This window comes from Aethalodelphis obliquidens, unplaced genomic scaffold (genome assembly GCF_003676395.1).
Source record: "Aethalodelphis obliquidens isolate GAN/ISIS:26980383/991018 unplaced genomic scaffold, ASM367639v1 scaffold13, whole genome shotgun sequence".
NCBI classification, from domain to species: domain Eukaryota; kingdom Metazoa; phylum Chordata; class Mammalia; order Artiodactyla; family Delphinidae; genus Aethalodelphis; species Aethalodelphis obliquidens.
Window position 1 is genome coordinate 18322974 of NW_020837957.1, and position 16252 is coordinate 18339225.

Here is a 16252-nt window from a genome sequence, read left to right on the forward strand (position 1 = left end):
TATTACCCACTTGGTTAGTTACTCCAATAGCTCTGTGTATCTTTCAGAAATTTATCTTTACAACTTGTTCATGAGATAAAAAATAGCCTTTATTTATAAAGAAAGAGTTACATCTTAGTAGTTACAGTCTAGCTTGGGGTTTCAAAAATTCCATGTATGTAGTATAATTTATTTTTTTAATTTATTTTTTTTAAAGTTTTTCTTGATTGGACCATTTTTAAAGTCTTTACTGAATTTGTTACAATATTGCTTCTGTTTTATGTTTTGTTTTCTTTGGCCATGAAGCATATGGGATCTTAGCTCCCCAACCAGGGATTAAACCCGCACGCCCTGTATTGGAAGGCGCAGTCTTAACCACTGGACCACCAGGGAAGCCCCTGTAGTATAATTTAGAATAAAATTTTAAGCATCATTTTGGGGAAAAGGGGGGAAACTAAATAAGTCAACTTTGGTCTCATGAGTTATTTTTTTGAGATGGGAAAGGACCTCAGTAAGAATTTCTCTTTCTAGAACCGTATTGGAAGATGCCTTCTCACTTCTAGCAGAAAAGCATTTGTGTCATCTTCGATAGTTTTAGTGTGTTCAGTTAAATAAATATCTTCTAAAAAAGCCCTAACTTCCTAAAGTCATTTGAGGTTTTAGGGAAAGAGTGCCTTTTATGGCATGTAGGAAAAAAGACATGAAATTTCTCCCTTCTTCGGTGGGGAAAAGGTTAAATGCCTGACATGTTTTAAATGATCCAAGTGTTAGTGGTTAGTGGGGGTAACAGTTTGTGAAAAGTCAAGATAAGAGTTGAGACTGGTTTCAGGCTGTGCTAATCGTTCCTACCTGAAGTGAGAAATAAATACCTCATAGGAATGTTTGTGGAGATATAATGCCTTTCCCTTCTAGGACACTTGTTTGAGTCAGCAGTTGAATGTGATTACCTTTGGATTCCTGTTTGGGAAAGAGAGAAATGAGTGGGTGGTTTCCTGCAGTTTCTGTGTAGTTAAATAAGTTTTAGAATTGGTGTTAATTGGCCTCCTTATAGATGCCTTTAATGAGGAAGCCGGTTGTAACCCTGGTAAATGAACATCTTTAGAGTTCATTGTTACCAAATAAAAGTTAATTGACATGGAAGTCTTATATACATTGTTGTCCCTCTTGTGATTCAACTTAAATGTACCTTTTAAAAAATGAGATTATGGTTAATAGTTTTTTTGGGGTTTGGGTTTTTTTTTAATATTGTTTATGTTTGAATACAAGATATTAACAAAAAGACTTAGAATCTGAATTTCGACTTTCTGATCTGGGAGACCTGCCTGGGGAATACTCTAAATGGGGTCTCCACTCCTAGGTAGTTGTATTCATCAGACTAATACCGTGACAGGAAAGGAATAGAATCCTTTAGCCGGTATGGCTTGGTGTGAGCCACTGGATGAAGGAACGAGACTCATATTTTTGTGTTGTTGCTTTGTGTAACCGCTTTTAAGAACATATGTTCTGAGGTTGGGTGGGTGAGGGGAGGTAGTGGAATTTCTAAGAACAAGAAGGGTAATAAAAAAAATAATAATAAAATTGCTAGAAGATTATAGTAAATAATCAATGTGGAAGTAGAAATAAATTGTTGTACCAGAAGAGACGATGAAATTATTTTCTTACTTATTCTGTGATTATTCTCTAGTTTTTTTTTGTTGTTGTTGTTGTTGTCAGTGAATACTTTACACAGAATTACTTATGAATTTTGATTTGATAGTGCAATGTAAATGACTTGAGAAATTGCATTTCCAATAGTAAATTCTTAATGCTAAACTGGTTTTAACTAGTTATTAAAAATATTAATATTAAATAAATAATAAATAAATAGAAGTGTTTACTATTTCCTTGAGGGAAGAAAAAAGGGAGTGGTAAAGTTGCTATTCTGGTTTTTGTGATGGTTTCACATGACCAATGACCACAACTCCTGGATGATTTTTAACTCTAGCAGGTGGTCAGTCTTTTAAGGGTGCATTTCATAGTTGAGTCCCACTGATTTGGAGACTCTGGTGAAGATGTCATCTTTGTTACATTTATATATATATTTTTATCTCCCGACATAAAATGTTTTAAATACATTTCCTGATAATGTACATAGCTTAAACTTCAAAACTAGAAACTTGGGCTTCCCTGGTGGCGCAGTGGTTGAGAGTCCGCCTGCCGATGCAGGGGACACGGGTTCGTGCCCCGGTCCGGGAAGATCCCACATGCCGCGGAGCGGCTGGGCCAGTGAGCCATGGCCGCTGAGCCTGTGCATCTGGAGCCTGTGCTCCACAACGGGAGAGGCCACAACAGTGAGAGGCCCGCGTACTGCAAAAAAAAAAAAACTAGAAACTTTAAAACTAACATATATAAAAAGATAAAATTGTGGTGTGTGTGTTTTCTCCCCCTGTATAAAAACATCTTCATCTTGGGTATATTTGACAACTTTTTGTACAAAGAATTAAGGTATAAAATAATGCATAAAATAAAACTAAGCAAAAGGTGATTGCTGACTATGTACCATGCACTGTGTTGGAAACTAAGGACACAAAAGTAAATAAGCTTCACTTCTTTCTATTCAGCCGCTCAGCGTTCAGTAGGAGAGGAATATAAGTAAACAACATGTTGCCTGCTCTGATAGTGGAGCTCATAATTGTTCATGCACTCATTTCATTCCTACACCTATTGTTTTAACATGTCTTTATTTTATGTCCGCTATAAAGAGACCACTGTAAACTGACTCTTTATCAGGCTTGGCATTGTAATGGTGGATGATATCTTTCCTCAAGGAGAACTCACTCCTTATGGAAGCTACCCAGACACAGGGATCATTGTCATTTTCCAAGTGTGTGGAAGAGTGCTAGGCACATAGTAGACGCTCATAAATATTTATTGGAAGAAAGAAAATAGATGACCCAAACCTGAGCTCAGGTTCTTCATTCCCCATTGTTAGGGAAGCTTTGAACTGGATTTTGGAGAATAATTGTTTCCTAAGAGAAAAACGAGTAGAACATCCTGTGCAGAGGGCATAGGCACTGAGTAGTAAGGGTAATATTGAGGCTTAATACAAAATTCACTAATATTTAAAAATAGATCAGAATGAAAGTATTGTATGTTTGTGAACTTTCAAGAAGTTATAGCTAGCTATATGCTGAGACTATTAAAAGCGTCTGTCTGTGGCATATATTATTCTTAATAGACATGCTTACCAGGAATTTTTCTTTTAAAGTTCAGTATTAAACTGAGAGTAATTTATAACTTTTAAATTGCTATATTTTAATGGCACTTGTGAATTATTAATCATTGCCAGATAATTTACAGGTTTTTAAGTGGGAGAGATCAATTTCTTTCTAATAAGGAATTTAATCTCCAAATGTTTTGAAGGACTTATAATGCATACTTTCTCCTTAAAATATTGAGAGGCTTTTCAGGAGTAGTCATATTTGAACCTAATAGCTGATGGCATTCTTGCAGTATATTTTTACGTTTTGAGTGTCCAAAGTGTCCAGAATTTTGTTCCTTTTAACAAAACACAGAGGTAAAGTTTTTTCCCTTGCTGTTTATGTAATTCTTCTAAATTATTTTTTTGATTGAAGTGCTTCATAATTTAAAATATATCCAAAATAGAAAAAAATGTTTTGTAAACCAGAAAGACACAAGAAGCTAAGGCATGTCACACGTATATGGTGAGTTGACTCTTTTGTAGTTACATGACCTTAAATTGTTTGAACACTTTCTTTTGCAAGAACTTTATATTTTTGTAAGGATTTGATTTGTGTTTCATGCTAACCAAGTTTACTTAACACACAAATTGCTACATTTTCAAGGCCAGGGTGCTGGAAAATGACATTGCATTCCTTTATTTTTTTTGTTCTTGGCATGAACACAAGTTCAAAGGTGAAAGTAGTTTTTTTTTACTGTGCACATGCCATGGTTTAGGCTTCTCACATAATACTGACAGGTTAAAGAATTACATGTTAATGAACACAAAACATTAGATATTTTAGAGTTTGATTGATAAAGCTATCTCTTAAAATGGACTAAGAGTAACTAAAACAATAGAGTGACATTCTGCAAGCTTAAATGGAATGAGTTTTTAACGTACTGCCTTTCAGTATACAAAGGTAAGTTTTTTGGGTTTTTTTTTCCATCTTTACTGAAGTATAATTGCTTTATAATGGTGTGTTAGTTTCTGCTTTATAACAAAGTGAATCAGTTATACATATACATATGTTCCCATATCTCCTCCCTCCCGCGTCTCCCTCCCTCCCACCCTCCCTATCCCACCCCTCTAGGTGGTCACAAAGCACCAAGCTGATCTCCCTGTACTATGCGGCTGCTTCCCACTAGCTATCTACCTTACGTTTGGTAGTGTATATATGTCCATGCCTCTCTCTCACTTTGTCACAGCTCACCCTTCCCCCTCCCCATATCCTCAAGTCCATTCTCTAGTAGATTTGTGTCTTTATTCCTGTCTTACCCCTAGGTTCTTCATGACATTTTTTTTTTCTTAAATTCCATATATATATGTGTTAGCATACGGTATTTGTCTTTCTCTTTCTGACTTACTTCACTCTGTATGACAGACTCTAGGTCTATCCACCTCATTACAAATAGCTCAATTTCGTTTCTTTTTATGGCTGAGTAATATTCCATTGTATATATGTGCCACATCTTCTTTATCCATTCATCTGATGATGGACACTTAGGTTGTTTCCATCTCCGGGCTATTGTAAATAGAGCTGGAATGAACATTTTGGTACATGACTCTTTTTGAATTATGGTTTTCTCAGGGTATATGCCCAGTAGTGGGATTGCTGGGGCATATGGTAGTTCTATTTGTAGTTTTTTTAAGGAACCTCCATACTGTTCTCCACAGTGGCTGTATCAATTTATATTCCCACCAGCAGTGCAAGAGGGTTCCCTTTTCTCCACACCCTCTCCAGCATTTATTGTTTGTAGATTTTTTGATGATGGCCATACTGACTGGTGTGAGATGATATCTCATTGTAGTTTTGATTTGCATTTCTCTAATGATTAATGATGTTGAGCATTCTTTCATCTGTTTGTTGGCAGTCTGTATATCTTCTTTGGGGAAATGTCTATTTAGGTCTTCTGCCCATTTTTGGATTGGGTTGCTTGTTTTTTTGTTATTGAGCTGCATGAGCTGCTTATAAATTTTGGAGATTAATCCTTTGTCAGTTGCTTCATTTGCAAATATTTTCTCCTATTCTGAGGGTTGTCTTTTGGTCTTGTTTATGGTTTCCTTTGCTGTGCAAAAGCTTTGAAGTTTCATTAGGTCAAAGGTAAGTTTTATTATACATCCTTGATTTTAAAAATTTTGTTATAATAACCTCATGAATATGCAGAGATAAATTGAAAAAGTTGAACTATTAGTGAAATAATTTATCTTTTAGGTTTACTCTGAACACTGACTTTTCACCTAAATTAAAATGAAATGGGAATAAGTTTTCTGGAAGCTTCTGAACTAGAATTCAGCCTGGTGGAAATCATGCCCCCCTTCTCATTAAGTATTTTTCTTATTTCCCTTTTAGGAAGAAATCTTATTAGCATATATAAACAGGAGTAAATCAGAGATTTCATATTCCACCACTGGTAATAGACGATGGTCTGAGTTAATGTTTCTGTAGAGCTTGAAGTCACAGCCTCAGTCCCATAGAGGACCATGATAATCAAAAGGAATGGTGCTTACTGGGACCATAGCTGGCATGAGCAGGGCATACATGACAGGGTTCAGTTCAAAGTAATTAAGGAAAACAGTACCAGAAAAGTTGAAGTTTTTATATTATAGCTTTAAAAAGTCTTTTATTGGAATGTATGATTTTACAGAAATGTCCAAAGAGCAGACTGAGGGAGACAATGTTAGAAAAGCAAAATGTTCCTACAAGAGTTTGAAGTCCACCACAGGCGTAAGCTTATAGCAGTATACTATGTATTGCCAGAGTAGCATATTTTCTTGCAAAAATGCTCATAAATGATGTGAAATCCAATGTTAGAATTCCAGTTCTGGTCTTACAAATTCCCATCTCATAGCAGTACATCTGTTTATTAGGAGTTATTCCCTGAATATGAAAGATTTCAATCCTAAGTCACTGCACCTGTTGACAGGAGGTGTTTATTCCAATCACTAGCCTAAAGCACAGACTTATTGCTTGACATTTTATAGCTTGGGAGGGAAAGTGTCTTCAAAGTCATTTGTTCAGAGTGCAGAAAATGGAGCAAAACAGTTCATTTTACTCTAAGCACCACTATTTGGCAGTGTTCACATTTGCACAGCACAAAGCTGCAATATTGATTTTTTGCTCACAGAGCCTCCCACAAGTTTTTTCTTCGATTGTCAGATGGATTGGATTACACTTTGCTTGTTGGGATGCTTTTTTTTTTTTCTTTGTTGAAATAGAAATATATTGAAAGTACAGCTTAGAATAAATGTCATAGTAATAATGTGATTAAAGAGTTTTAATTTGGGCATTTCTTTATGTTGATTATGTTGACTGAGCAATTTCATTGACTACTTGACCATCAGACAACTATTTCCTTTTTTGCCCTTGTTCCTCTAGGACTAGAGGCACCCAGTACACCCTAACTATGTTCTGTACAACAGGGGTCCCCAACCTGCTGCTAAGTGTCATTATCATTTGGAGAGGCATTAAAGTAACATTGAAAAACACGAGTTTGGGAGCTGAAGTATTAGGTTTCAAACCTTGATTGCATTCTTATTGGATGTGTGATTTTGGAAAACATAATTTTTCTGTGCCTCGATTTCTTCCTTTGTAAAATAGTGACAATAATAATACGTATCTCATATGGTTGTTATGAGGATTTTTAGTCAGTATATATTTGTAAAGTCCTCAGAGGGACTTCTAGTGATGATGGGGTGGAGAGGATGGCAAATCCTCTTCCCCCAAACAAGTATAAAACTGAACAAAATTGTCAACAACCAACATTTTAGGGCTCTGGAAATTAACCAGAGCCATATAAGAAATTGGGAACGATTTCTTTAAAAAACAAACAAAAAAAAGCTGATGGAACTTTTGGTACACACAGTTCAAGTTTAAAGCCTTCTAGCCTGGGGCTGCTTCTCCCTGCACCCTGCACTCTTCGGCTATGTCATTGTGGTTAGTTTAGTCAGAGCAAGGCTGGCCTTGAAAATCTGTGACTGAGCTGCCAGGGAGAGTTGGCTTGATTTAGAGTAGAGTGTGGGAACCCATGCCCAGCAGTGTTGTCAGTAAAAGTAGTAAACACTGTGGAAAACAGATGGGGAAGACCCCTAGCTCTTGCTAACCTGAGGTTGTGGTCCCAGGTGGGGAGACTGAGTGCCAGTCTGAAACATAACCAGGAAACCTTGGAAATGAAAGAGCCAAACATTCTCTGCGTTCTTGACTGACTGAGAAGCTACACACAGAGCAGAGGAGATGCGAGGGGACGTGGCAGAAAGTAAATAACCAAGGCTGACTTGAAAACTGCTTGAACTTTGAACTCTCCCTAACATACAGGTCAATCAGCAGAGGGTGGAGACCTTATTATGGGTTCATGGTTTTTGTTTGCTCAGTCATTGGCTGATCACTAAGCTATGCAGAGACAGGTGTGATCCCTAGGAAGTCAAACTAGAAAATAAAAATAAGAATTAAAATAACAACAACAACAATGAACAGAGACACACGGCAGCTGCAAAGTACAGGGGAAGACAGAGTCAGCAGATTAAATTCAGTCAGAATGCTAAAAAGAAAATATCACAACAGCAACAATTCTCAGGGGAAAGGAATCTAGAGTAGCTAACAGTGTATTATTTTAAATGTCTAGTTTTCAACAACAACAAAAAATTTGCAAGCTAATGCAGAGAAACAGGAAAGTTGACCCATACTTAGGAGAAAAAACATTCAATAGAAACTGCCTCTGTTGTGGGCCTGGTTGTTAGATTTAGCAGATAAATATTTCAGAGTGGCCATTATGAATATGTTCAAAGATTAAAGTAAAACTATTAGGGAATTAAGAGGAAATATGATGATGACTTAACAAATATGTAATAGAGAAAACCTATTTTAAAGGACCTTGGAGAAATTCTTGGCATGTCTTAGTTATTGTATCAGTGTGTTGCAAATAAATAAATTTTCTTCCCCAAATACAGATATCCTACCTTCATCTGAACCCAGATATTCTGATTCAGTAGGGCTGGATTCGGGCTTGCAGATATGCCTTTAAAAATACTTACCAGATGACTCTGATGCAAAGTCATATTTGGGGGTCAGTCATATACTCAGTGATTTTGGGGGTCAGTCGTATACTCTTAGTGATTTAAAAAAAGTTCTGGGGCTTCCCTGGTGGAAAAGTGGTTGAGAGCCCTCCTGCCAATGCAGGGGACACGGGTTCGTGCCCCGGTCCGGGAAGGGAAGATCCCACATGCCGCGGAGCGGCTGGGCCCATGAGCCATGGCCACTGAGCCTGCGCGTCCGGAGCCTGTGCTCTGCAACGGAAGAGGCCACAGCAGTGAGAGGCCCGCGTACCGCAAAAAAAAAGAAAAAAGTCCTGAAAAATGTGCCATTAAACAATTAAGGATGAATTCATGTACAAAGGAAGAAAGTGCAATTAAGAAATGGTACTGATACCTGTGATGATTTCTTCCTGTGACTCAGTATAGTAAGTCATTAATGTGATATAAATAAAGGTGTAAATAAGTGTTTTTAGGAATAAGTTTTGTTCTGACTTTTCATAAGATTTACTTAGTGAAAATGTTGAATTTTAAAAATTAATATTAATTGCAATAGTTTTATTTAAGACTTTCCAAACTTCTTTGAAGTCCCATTGCTGGTGGAAGAGTTTGAAGCTATACCCCTTGAAGTTTTCAGGAAAATAGGGGAGAAGTGCCCAAAGAAAGCATAAGAATTTACATTTTTCTGAAAAATTTATGCTTTCTGCCATCCGCTGCTACCATGGCGCCCGTGATAAAGCTTGTGGCGAAGAGGGGCAAAAAAAAAGAAGCAGGTCCTGAAGTTTACTCTTGACTGTACCCATCCTGTAGAAGATGGAATCATGGATGCCACCAATCTTGAACAGTTTTTTCAGGAGAGAATCAAAGTGAATGGAAAAGCTGGGAATCTTGGTGGAGGTATTGTAACAGTTGAAAAAAGCAAAGCAAGATTACTGTAACTTCTGAGGTGCCTTTTTCCAAAAGGTATTTGAAATATATCACCAAAAATATATTTGAAGAAGAATAATCTATGTGACTGGTTAGGCGTAGTTACTAACAGCAAAGAGTTACGAATTGCGTTACTTCTAGATTAATCAAGATGAAGAAGAGGAGGAAGATGAGGATTAAAACTCAGTTATGTGTAATATTTTGTATGAGTTCTTGAATAAAACTTAGGAACCAAAAAAAAAAAAGTTTACGTGGGTTTTTCTTTTGATTTAATAATTGGCCCATGTTTATTCTCTCCCTTCCAGTAAGTCTTTGGTTAAAATAGTTAATCCAGAAAGAATCCGGACTAATTCATCCATGTACTTTTGAGAATTTTCTTGGCAGTACCATACAATCTACATTATTGTGCCATAGTCCATCCATGCTAACATTCTCATATGTTTATATTTTAAAGAAATAGAGAAACAAATGTCTTAAGTGTTGACCACTTGAAAATATTAGAGTAGCATGTATACCTGATTAAAAGGAGCTTGCCTGTTTAGAATCATAGATTGGTGAAATTTGATAGGACTTTGAAATGACTTTAATCCTTCAGAAAAAGAAATTAAAACCCAGAAAAATAAAATGACTTAGCCAAGTTCACAAGGCTGACCCAGACATCTGTACTGTTCAGTACTCTTTCTGTATGTCCATACTTGCACAGTATAGATTTTGCTCTCAATAAGTTTATGGCACACATCGCTACATTTCCAAAAATACAATTTTCATCATTATCTATATGTTGTGTGAACCTTTAAAATAATTGCTTCCTGTCAAATTCACTAACATTTTTTGGTGAATTTCAGATGGTATGAAAAATTATAAAGTTAATCTTGTTTGTATTATCAACATGGTGGCTTGAGAAGTCACAGAATCCCTTTCTGTTCATGGCCATTACTAAAACCATGGGCTCTGGAATCTGAGAACCCTGCATGCGTTAGAATCTAACTCACAGTAATCCTTGAGACCCTGAATTACTTACTATTTAATGCCTTAGTTTCATACTCTGTAAATGGGTATTGTTACAGTTAACTACTCCATTGTTTTTTGTTGTGTTGATAGTTGTTGATGATGCTGGTGATCATAAAAAGGGTGATCCATAAAAAGCAGTTTGGACAGTATCTGAACATTGTAATTGCTATGTAAATGTTAGCTACTACAATATTTACTTTTTATTTTTTTCTTCATATTTGTTTTATATGGATATATATATATATATGTGTATATATATATATCCATATCCAGTTGGAAACACAGGATTTAAATAAAGGAAGGTTCATAAACGTCTGTCTTTGTGAGAAACACTAATGAACCCCAGTGGTACCTAGAAAATAATTAATTGACAGAATTTAAACATTTTTTTCTTTTTTTGAGGATATAACAATTTTATTGATTATTAAGTATTTATCTGTTTCTTAATGCTCACTCTTTGTTTTCACTGCCAAAGGCAATAGATATTACAGAGGAAAACGCATTGTAATTTATATTGTTTTAAACAGATACTAGTTGTTCAACTTGGCAATGTGGTTTGATAGCAGTTATTGGAATTATGTATCATGTACCAATCTAGGCATTAGAATTATAACTAACTATCATCAGAGTCTAGCAGGGAAGATATATATTAAAAATGAATAGCCACAGTACCATGTGGTAATAACAAGCAATTTTTAAATTTTATACATAAGTATAAAGTTCAGTGGAAACAGGTGAGAGAGCAAGAATTTAGTAAAGAGAACACATGATTTAAGGCAATAATATTATAGCATTAAATAAAGCAACATTCACCATTAAGAACTCATTCAGTTCTATGCAATGAAAGTATAAGTACCATGATCTGTTCTTCAGAAAATTCTGTATTGGAAATCTACTACATTAGTAAAGTGTGCTGATCTTTCTATTTTTTTTCTTTTCTTTTTCCATACTTTACCTTTTTGGATGACTAATATTAAGGCTTTAAAAATCCTTTCTCTGAATTATCAAAACAGCAAGACTTCTGCAATTTCTCAAATATCTTTCAAAAGCAGAGGAAAATTCATTTAGAACCATAACTATAATCCTGCAAACTGTCAACAACAAAAATTAAGGAGCTCAAGTTAAAAACCACAGTGCTTCAGAATCAATTCTATATTTTTGACAAATACTACAACTTGTGAATTTTGGCTCCAAGTCAGTCTTATAGTAACATTTTCTCATATTTGTAATTCTCTAATAATATGATTTACAAGGTATTATAATTGCAAATCATCTCTGGCTTTAAAATATGCAGTGCTCCAAAATTTTATATGATGGCACTTGTTTGAATTTTCACACAGCTTTTTGCCACAGAAATGTGTCTGCTTCTGAAACCCTAAAACATATTTTCATTTAAAACAACTATAATACTAGTTTAAGCTGAATTATTTGTATAAGCAGTACAGTATCAGCAAATGGAAGAAAGCAATAACATATGTAAAAGTTTATTTATGAACTTGGGAAAAGGTTGAAAGGTTGGCCCCTTTACTGTTTTTCATGATATTGCCCAGCTCCGTTTCTGTATTCCTTCTTCATTGATAGTGCGCTTCTCTTTTTGTAATCTCGTAAGACCATAAATCTTCTTAGTGAAAACCTACCAAAGTTGGCGTTTGCCTCAATCCCCTGAAGATTTCTGTGCTCTAAGCTGTGTCTTTTTCTTCTCTCTCTATCCCAATTACATTTTTAGTTTTCTCAGTAGAACTGAGACCTCAGCCAAGTTTGAGAATTGCTGATTTTCTAAATCATACCAAGGTACAACCCACTAACTAATCCTTTCGCAGGATTGTTTGCATTTTAGAAAGAAGATGCATGTTTATCCAGGAGTCTGTTTATTTTATTGTATTAGTGAGAGACATTGTGCAACAGTTAAAGAGAACAGGTTTTAGCATTGGATTGACCTGGACAGAACGTAGCTCTTCAACTCAGAAGCTTGTGTCTTGGAACAGTTTACTTCTGAATGTCATTTTTTTTTTTTTTCCAGTAAAAAGGGATATAAGGGATGACTCGTGTGATGCAGAGTAATTAAAAGGATAGAGATACGAAAAAATACTGAAATTAATGCTAGTCTTTTATAAAAGAAACGCTATAGATGGCAACAAGTTAGAGAACTGAAATAAAAAATTGGGTCAGTGTAGAAGTTTTTGATATGGTAGGTAACCCATAGGTAGCACAGCAGCACACAGAGATGTGCTTCTCCCACACATAGTTGTTGTTGGCTGTTCTTGGCATTCTCTGCTTTTACCTTTGTTCTATGCTCTGTTACTACTTTAGAGGACCCCTGCTTGAGAACCGTGATTAAAACCTAAAATTCTAATTTCCTATTCTGTTTGGAATCTTTTTTTATAGCACTCATGAACATTGGTTATCTACATGCCGCCTAATGCACCATACTTAAGTTCATATGGCACTTTCTATTAAGTGCTTTTCTGTACATTATCTCATTTTAGAGTCACACAGGTAGGAAAAAATAATAACATCATAGATGTTTCATCTCCATTTTGTAAATGACAAAACTGAATCTCAGAAATTTTGCCCCTTTTGGGGGTTTCAGCTTTTTGGACTGGATTGGAGCAGTGCTGGCTCCTTTGAATGCCCATCTGCTGAATCCTTTCATTTATGTCAGTTTTCAGTAAAGAGTCTACAAATTGAAATAAGTTATTGTGCCATAAGTATGATACTGTCATAGTGTCTTAGTTATTTTGGGAGACGCTAAGACAAATGTATTTTTAAGATAATTCTATTAACAGCAATTAATATGTCTACATTAAATGGGTAAGGCCAGTGTCCTGTATAGCAGAGCTTTGATTTCATTCGTAAATGAAAACCGATCTTTTTTTAATTGTTGCATTCTGTATTTGTATATCTTGTCACTCTTTATAAATCCATTGATCAAATGCGTCATTTTTCTTTGGGTTTACTCAAAAAGGGCCACTTAATTTCTGATTGTGACTAGGTTATACAGAAAATATTTTATTAAAGTAATTTAAAATTGTCTTATAAAGATGAATAATCCAGCTAAAGATATATATTAAAAATTTAATAATACATTAGTGATTCATAGTAAAGATCCAGAGAATTATTGAATAAATGTATGAATGATGGCTTGAAAAACATACTTTGTATGACATCTCTTGGATATAGACATGACTCATATTACTTGAAAATGCCTTATTAAAATAATATACTTCATAAATGAGTTAATTTTTTTTTTTCTTTTTTAAGGTTTCAGCAGAGCAGCTTTACCATTTGGGTTAGTTCGTAGAGAATTATCCTGTGAAGGTTATTCTATAGATCTACGATGTCCCGGCAGTGATGTCATCATGATTGAGAGCGCTAACTATGGTCGGACAGACGACAAGATTTGTGATGCTGACCCATTTCAGATGGAGAATACAGACTGCTACCTCCCAGATGCCTTCAAAATTATGACTCAAAGGTAAATGTTCACGTGTTATTATCCCATTTTAGTTACTACATCCAAATTCGTAAAAGTATTATCATAACTCCAGACTGGATAGATACAGTGCATATCTCAGCCTATTCATTAAAGTGAGTTAGGGTTTTACCTACTAATGTTGACTTCTACTTTATAATATTTCAACAACACTTAAATCTCTATATCATTTTTATATAGATTGACATATCAGAAGGAATACGTATTACAGGTTTTTTTATACATCATAGAATAAAAGTAATTGAAATGTAATCTTGAAATGTAATATAGATTGACATATCAGAAGGAATACGTATTACAGGTTTTTTTATACATCATAGAATAAAAGTAATTGAAATGTAATCTTGTTTAAGCCTTCAAAATTTTGAAATATTTTATAATTCAAGAATGTTTTAAATGTCTGGGTCTTTGGCAATAATTGTTCCGTAATTTTTTTAAATTAGTAAACTTTATTTTTTCAGCAAAAATGAGCAGAATGTACACAGAATTATCATACTCTATCTCCACACGTGTAAGACTTCCCTAACCATTGACATCCTGACATCCCCTACCATGGTGGTACGTTCGTTATAGTAGATGACCTCACATTGACACATTATTATCCCCTGAAGTTCTCAGTTTGCGTTAGGGTTTACTCTTGTTGTTGTACATTCTGTGGGTTTTGGCAGATTTATAATGACACTTATTCACCATTGTAATATCATACAGAAGAGTTTCACTGACCTAAAAATCCTTTGTGTTCCACCTACTCATTCCTCCCTCCATCTAACCCCTGGCAACCACTGATCTTTTTATTTTCTTACAGTTTTGCCTCTTCTGGAATGTCACACAGTTGTAATCCTACAGAATGTAACCTTTTCAGATTGCTTTCTTTCACTTAGTAAATGTCTTTTCATGGCTTAATAGCTCATTTCTTTTTAGTGTTAAATAATATTCCATAGTCTGGATGTACCACAGTTTATCCATTCACCTACTGAAGGATTTCTTGATTGCTTCCAAATTTTGGCAATTATGAATAAAGCTGCTGTGAACATCTGTTCAGGTTTTTGTGTGAACATAAGTTTTCAGTTCATTTGGGCAACTACCAAGGAGCGTGATTTGTTGGATCATATGGTAAGAGTGTGTTTAGTTTTGTAAGAAACTGCCAAACTGTCTTCCAAAGTGACTGTACCATTTTGCATTCCCACTGGCAATGAATGAGAGTTACTGTTGCTCCACACCTTACCAGCATTTAGTATTGTCAGTGTTTTACATTTTGGGTAGTCTAATAGGTGTATAGTGATATCTCATTGTTTTAATTTACAATTCCCCAATGACATATCATGTTGAACACCTCATAATATACTTACTTGCCATTTCTGTATCTTTATTGATGAGGTGTCTGTTCTGGTCTTTTGCCCCCTTTTGTAATTGGGTTGTTTTCTTATTGTTTAGCTTTAAGAGTTTTTTATTTTTATTTTTTTTACCACGCTGCATGGCTTGCAGGATCCCAGTTCCCTGACCAGGGATCGAACCTGTGCTCCCTGCAGTGGAAGCGCGTAATCCCAACCACCGGACTGCCAGGGAATTTCCTTTAAGAGTTTTTTAAAATATATTTTGGATAACAGTCCTTTATCAGATATGTCTTTTGCAAATATTTCCTCTCAATCTGTGGCTTGTCTTCTATTGATCTTCAGTTTTAGAAAAACAAACAAAATAAAAACAACAGATTAAGAAAGTTAAAACATATAGCGCTCATTCTTGTTTTCTTCATATATAGATAATAGGAAGGAAGGGAGGAAGTGGGGTGAAGGAAGGAAGGAAGGAAGGAAGATAGAAAGTTATTTGGATAATATACCAATTTTGGTTAATTTTGTGTTTTAAAAATGTGTTGGAAAGTGTGTTATAAACTATAAAATATGTGAACGATATCTCCTAACTGGACAGTTGTGTTTCTACAAGTAAATAGAATACAAAAAACTGCTGACAATGGGTATGGACTTTCCTCTGCATTAACACAGAGCACCTAATTCTTGGCATCTTTTTTTTTTTTTTATCGTAAATTTTGGTACTCTTGGCACCTTAATTAGAGTTTTCTTATATGTAAGGTATTAAAATTGTGTTCGTTATGATTGAAAGTAATATCCAGCAATCCCAGTTATTTGGAACATAGAGACTCTCTGAAGGAACACAAGTTTCACAGAGTTATACAATGTTGATTTTGTATTTTGTTTATTGGGAAAACCCTTTATCTTTCTATTCAAAGCTTACTCCCTCTCCTCTTGCCTCTTTTCCCCCACTGAAAACAGTCCTCTGTCCAGTTTTGTAGCTTGTATGCTAGTCTGCCTTAAAGTAGAGCAGGAAATTTTCTAGACTGAGGTCTGATCAGTGTAGGCACAGTGAAATCATCTAAAGGTGATAAGAGCGATTAAGGAAATAATGGAAAAACTGTTTTTTAAAAATCCAGTCTATAAGAGTATGGGTACAAATTGCTGTAAAATCTCTAATTTCAAACAGAATAGGTATTAGCATATTTTTATTGATAGCAGATTATAGTAAGTTTTTTGTTAATGTTCATACTGATCAAGATACTTTTAATAAACAAGAGGACATAT

General features: G+C 35.1%; 1 protein-coding gene and 1 pseudogene across 13 annotated transcripts in view; both read left to right on the top strand.

The window, feature by feature from the left end:
• ADGRL2 (adhesion G protein-coupled receptor L2) overlaps nucleotides 1–16252 on the top strand; it is a 273598-nt gene that overhangs the window by 179108 nt on the left and 78238 nt on the right. For all 13 annotated transcript variants that reach the window (XM_027114165.1, XM_027114166.1, XM_027114169.1 and 10 more), the window contains one exon: nucleotides 13427–13640. In XM_027114165.1, the coding sequence (XP_026969966.1) occupies nucleotides 13427–13640 (214 nt within the window). The remainder of the gene's footprint in view (nucleotides 1–13426; nucleotides 13641–16252) is intronic.
• On the top strand, nucleotides 8885–9952 carry LOC113624409 (60S ribosomal protein L22 pseudogene; annotated as a pseudogene).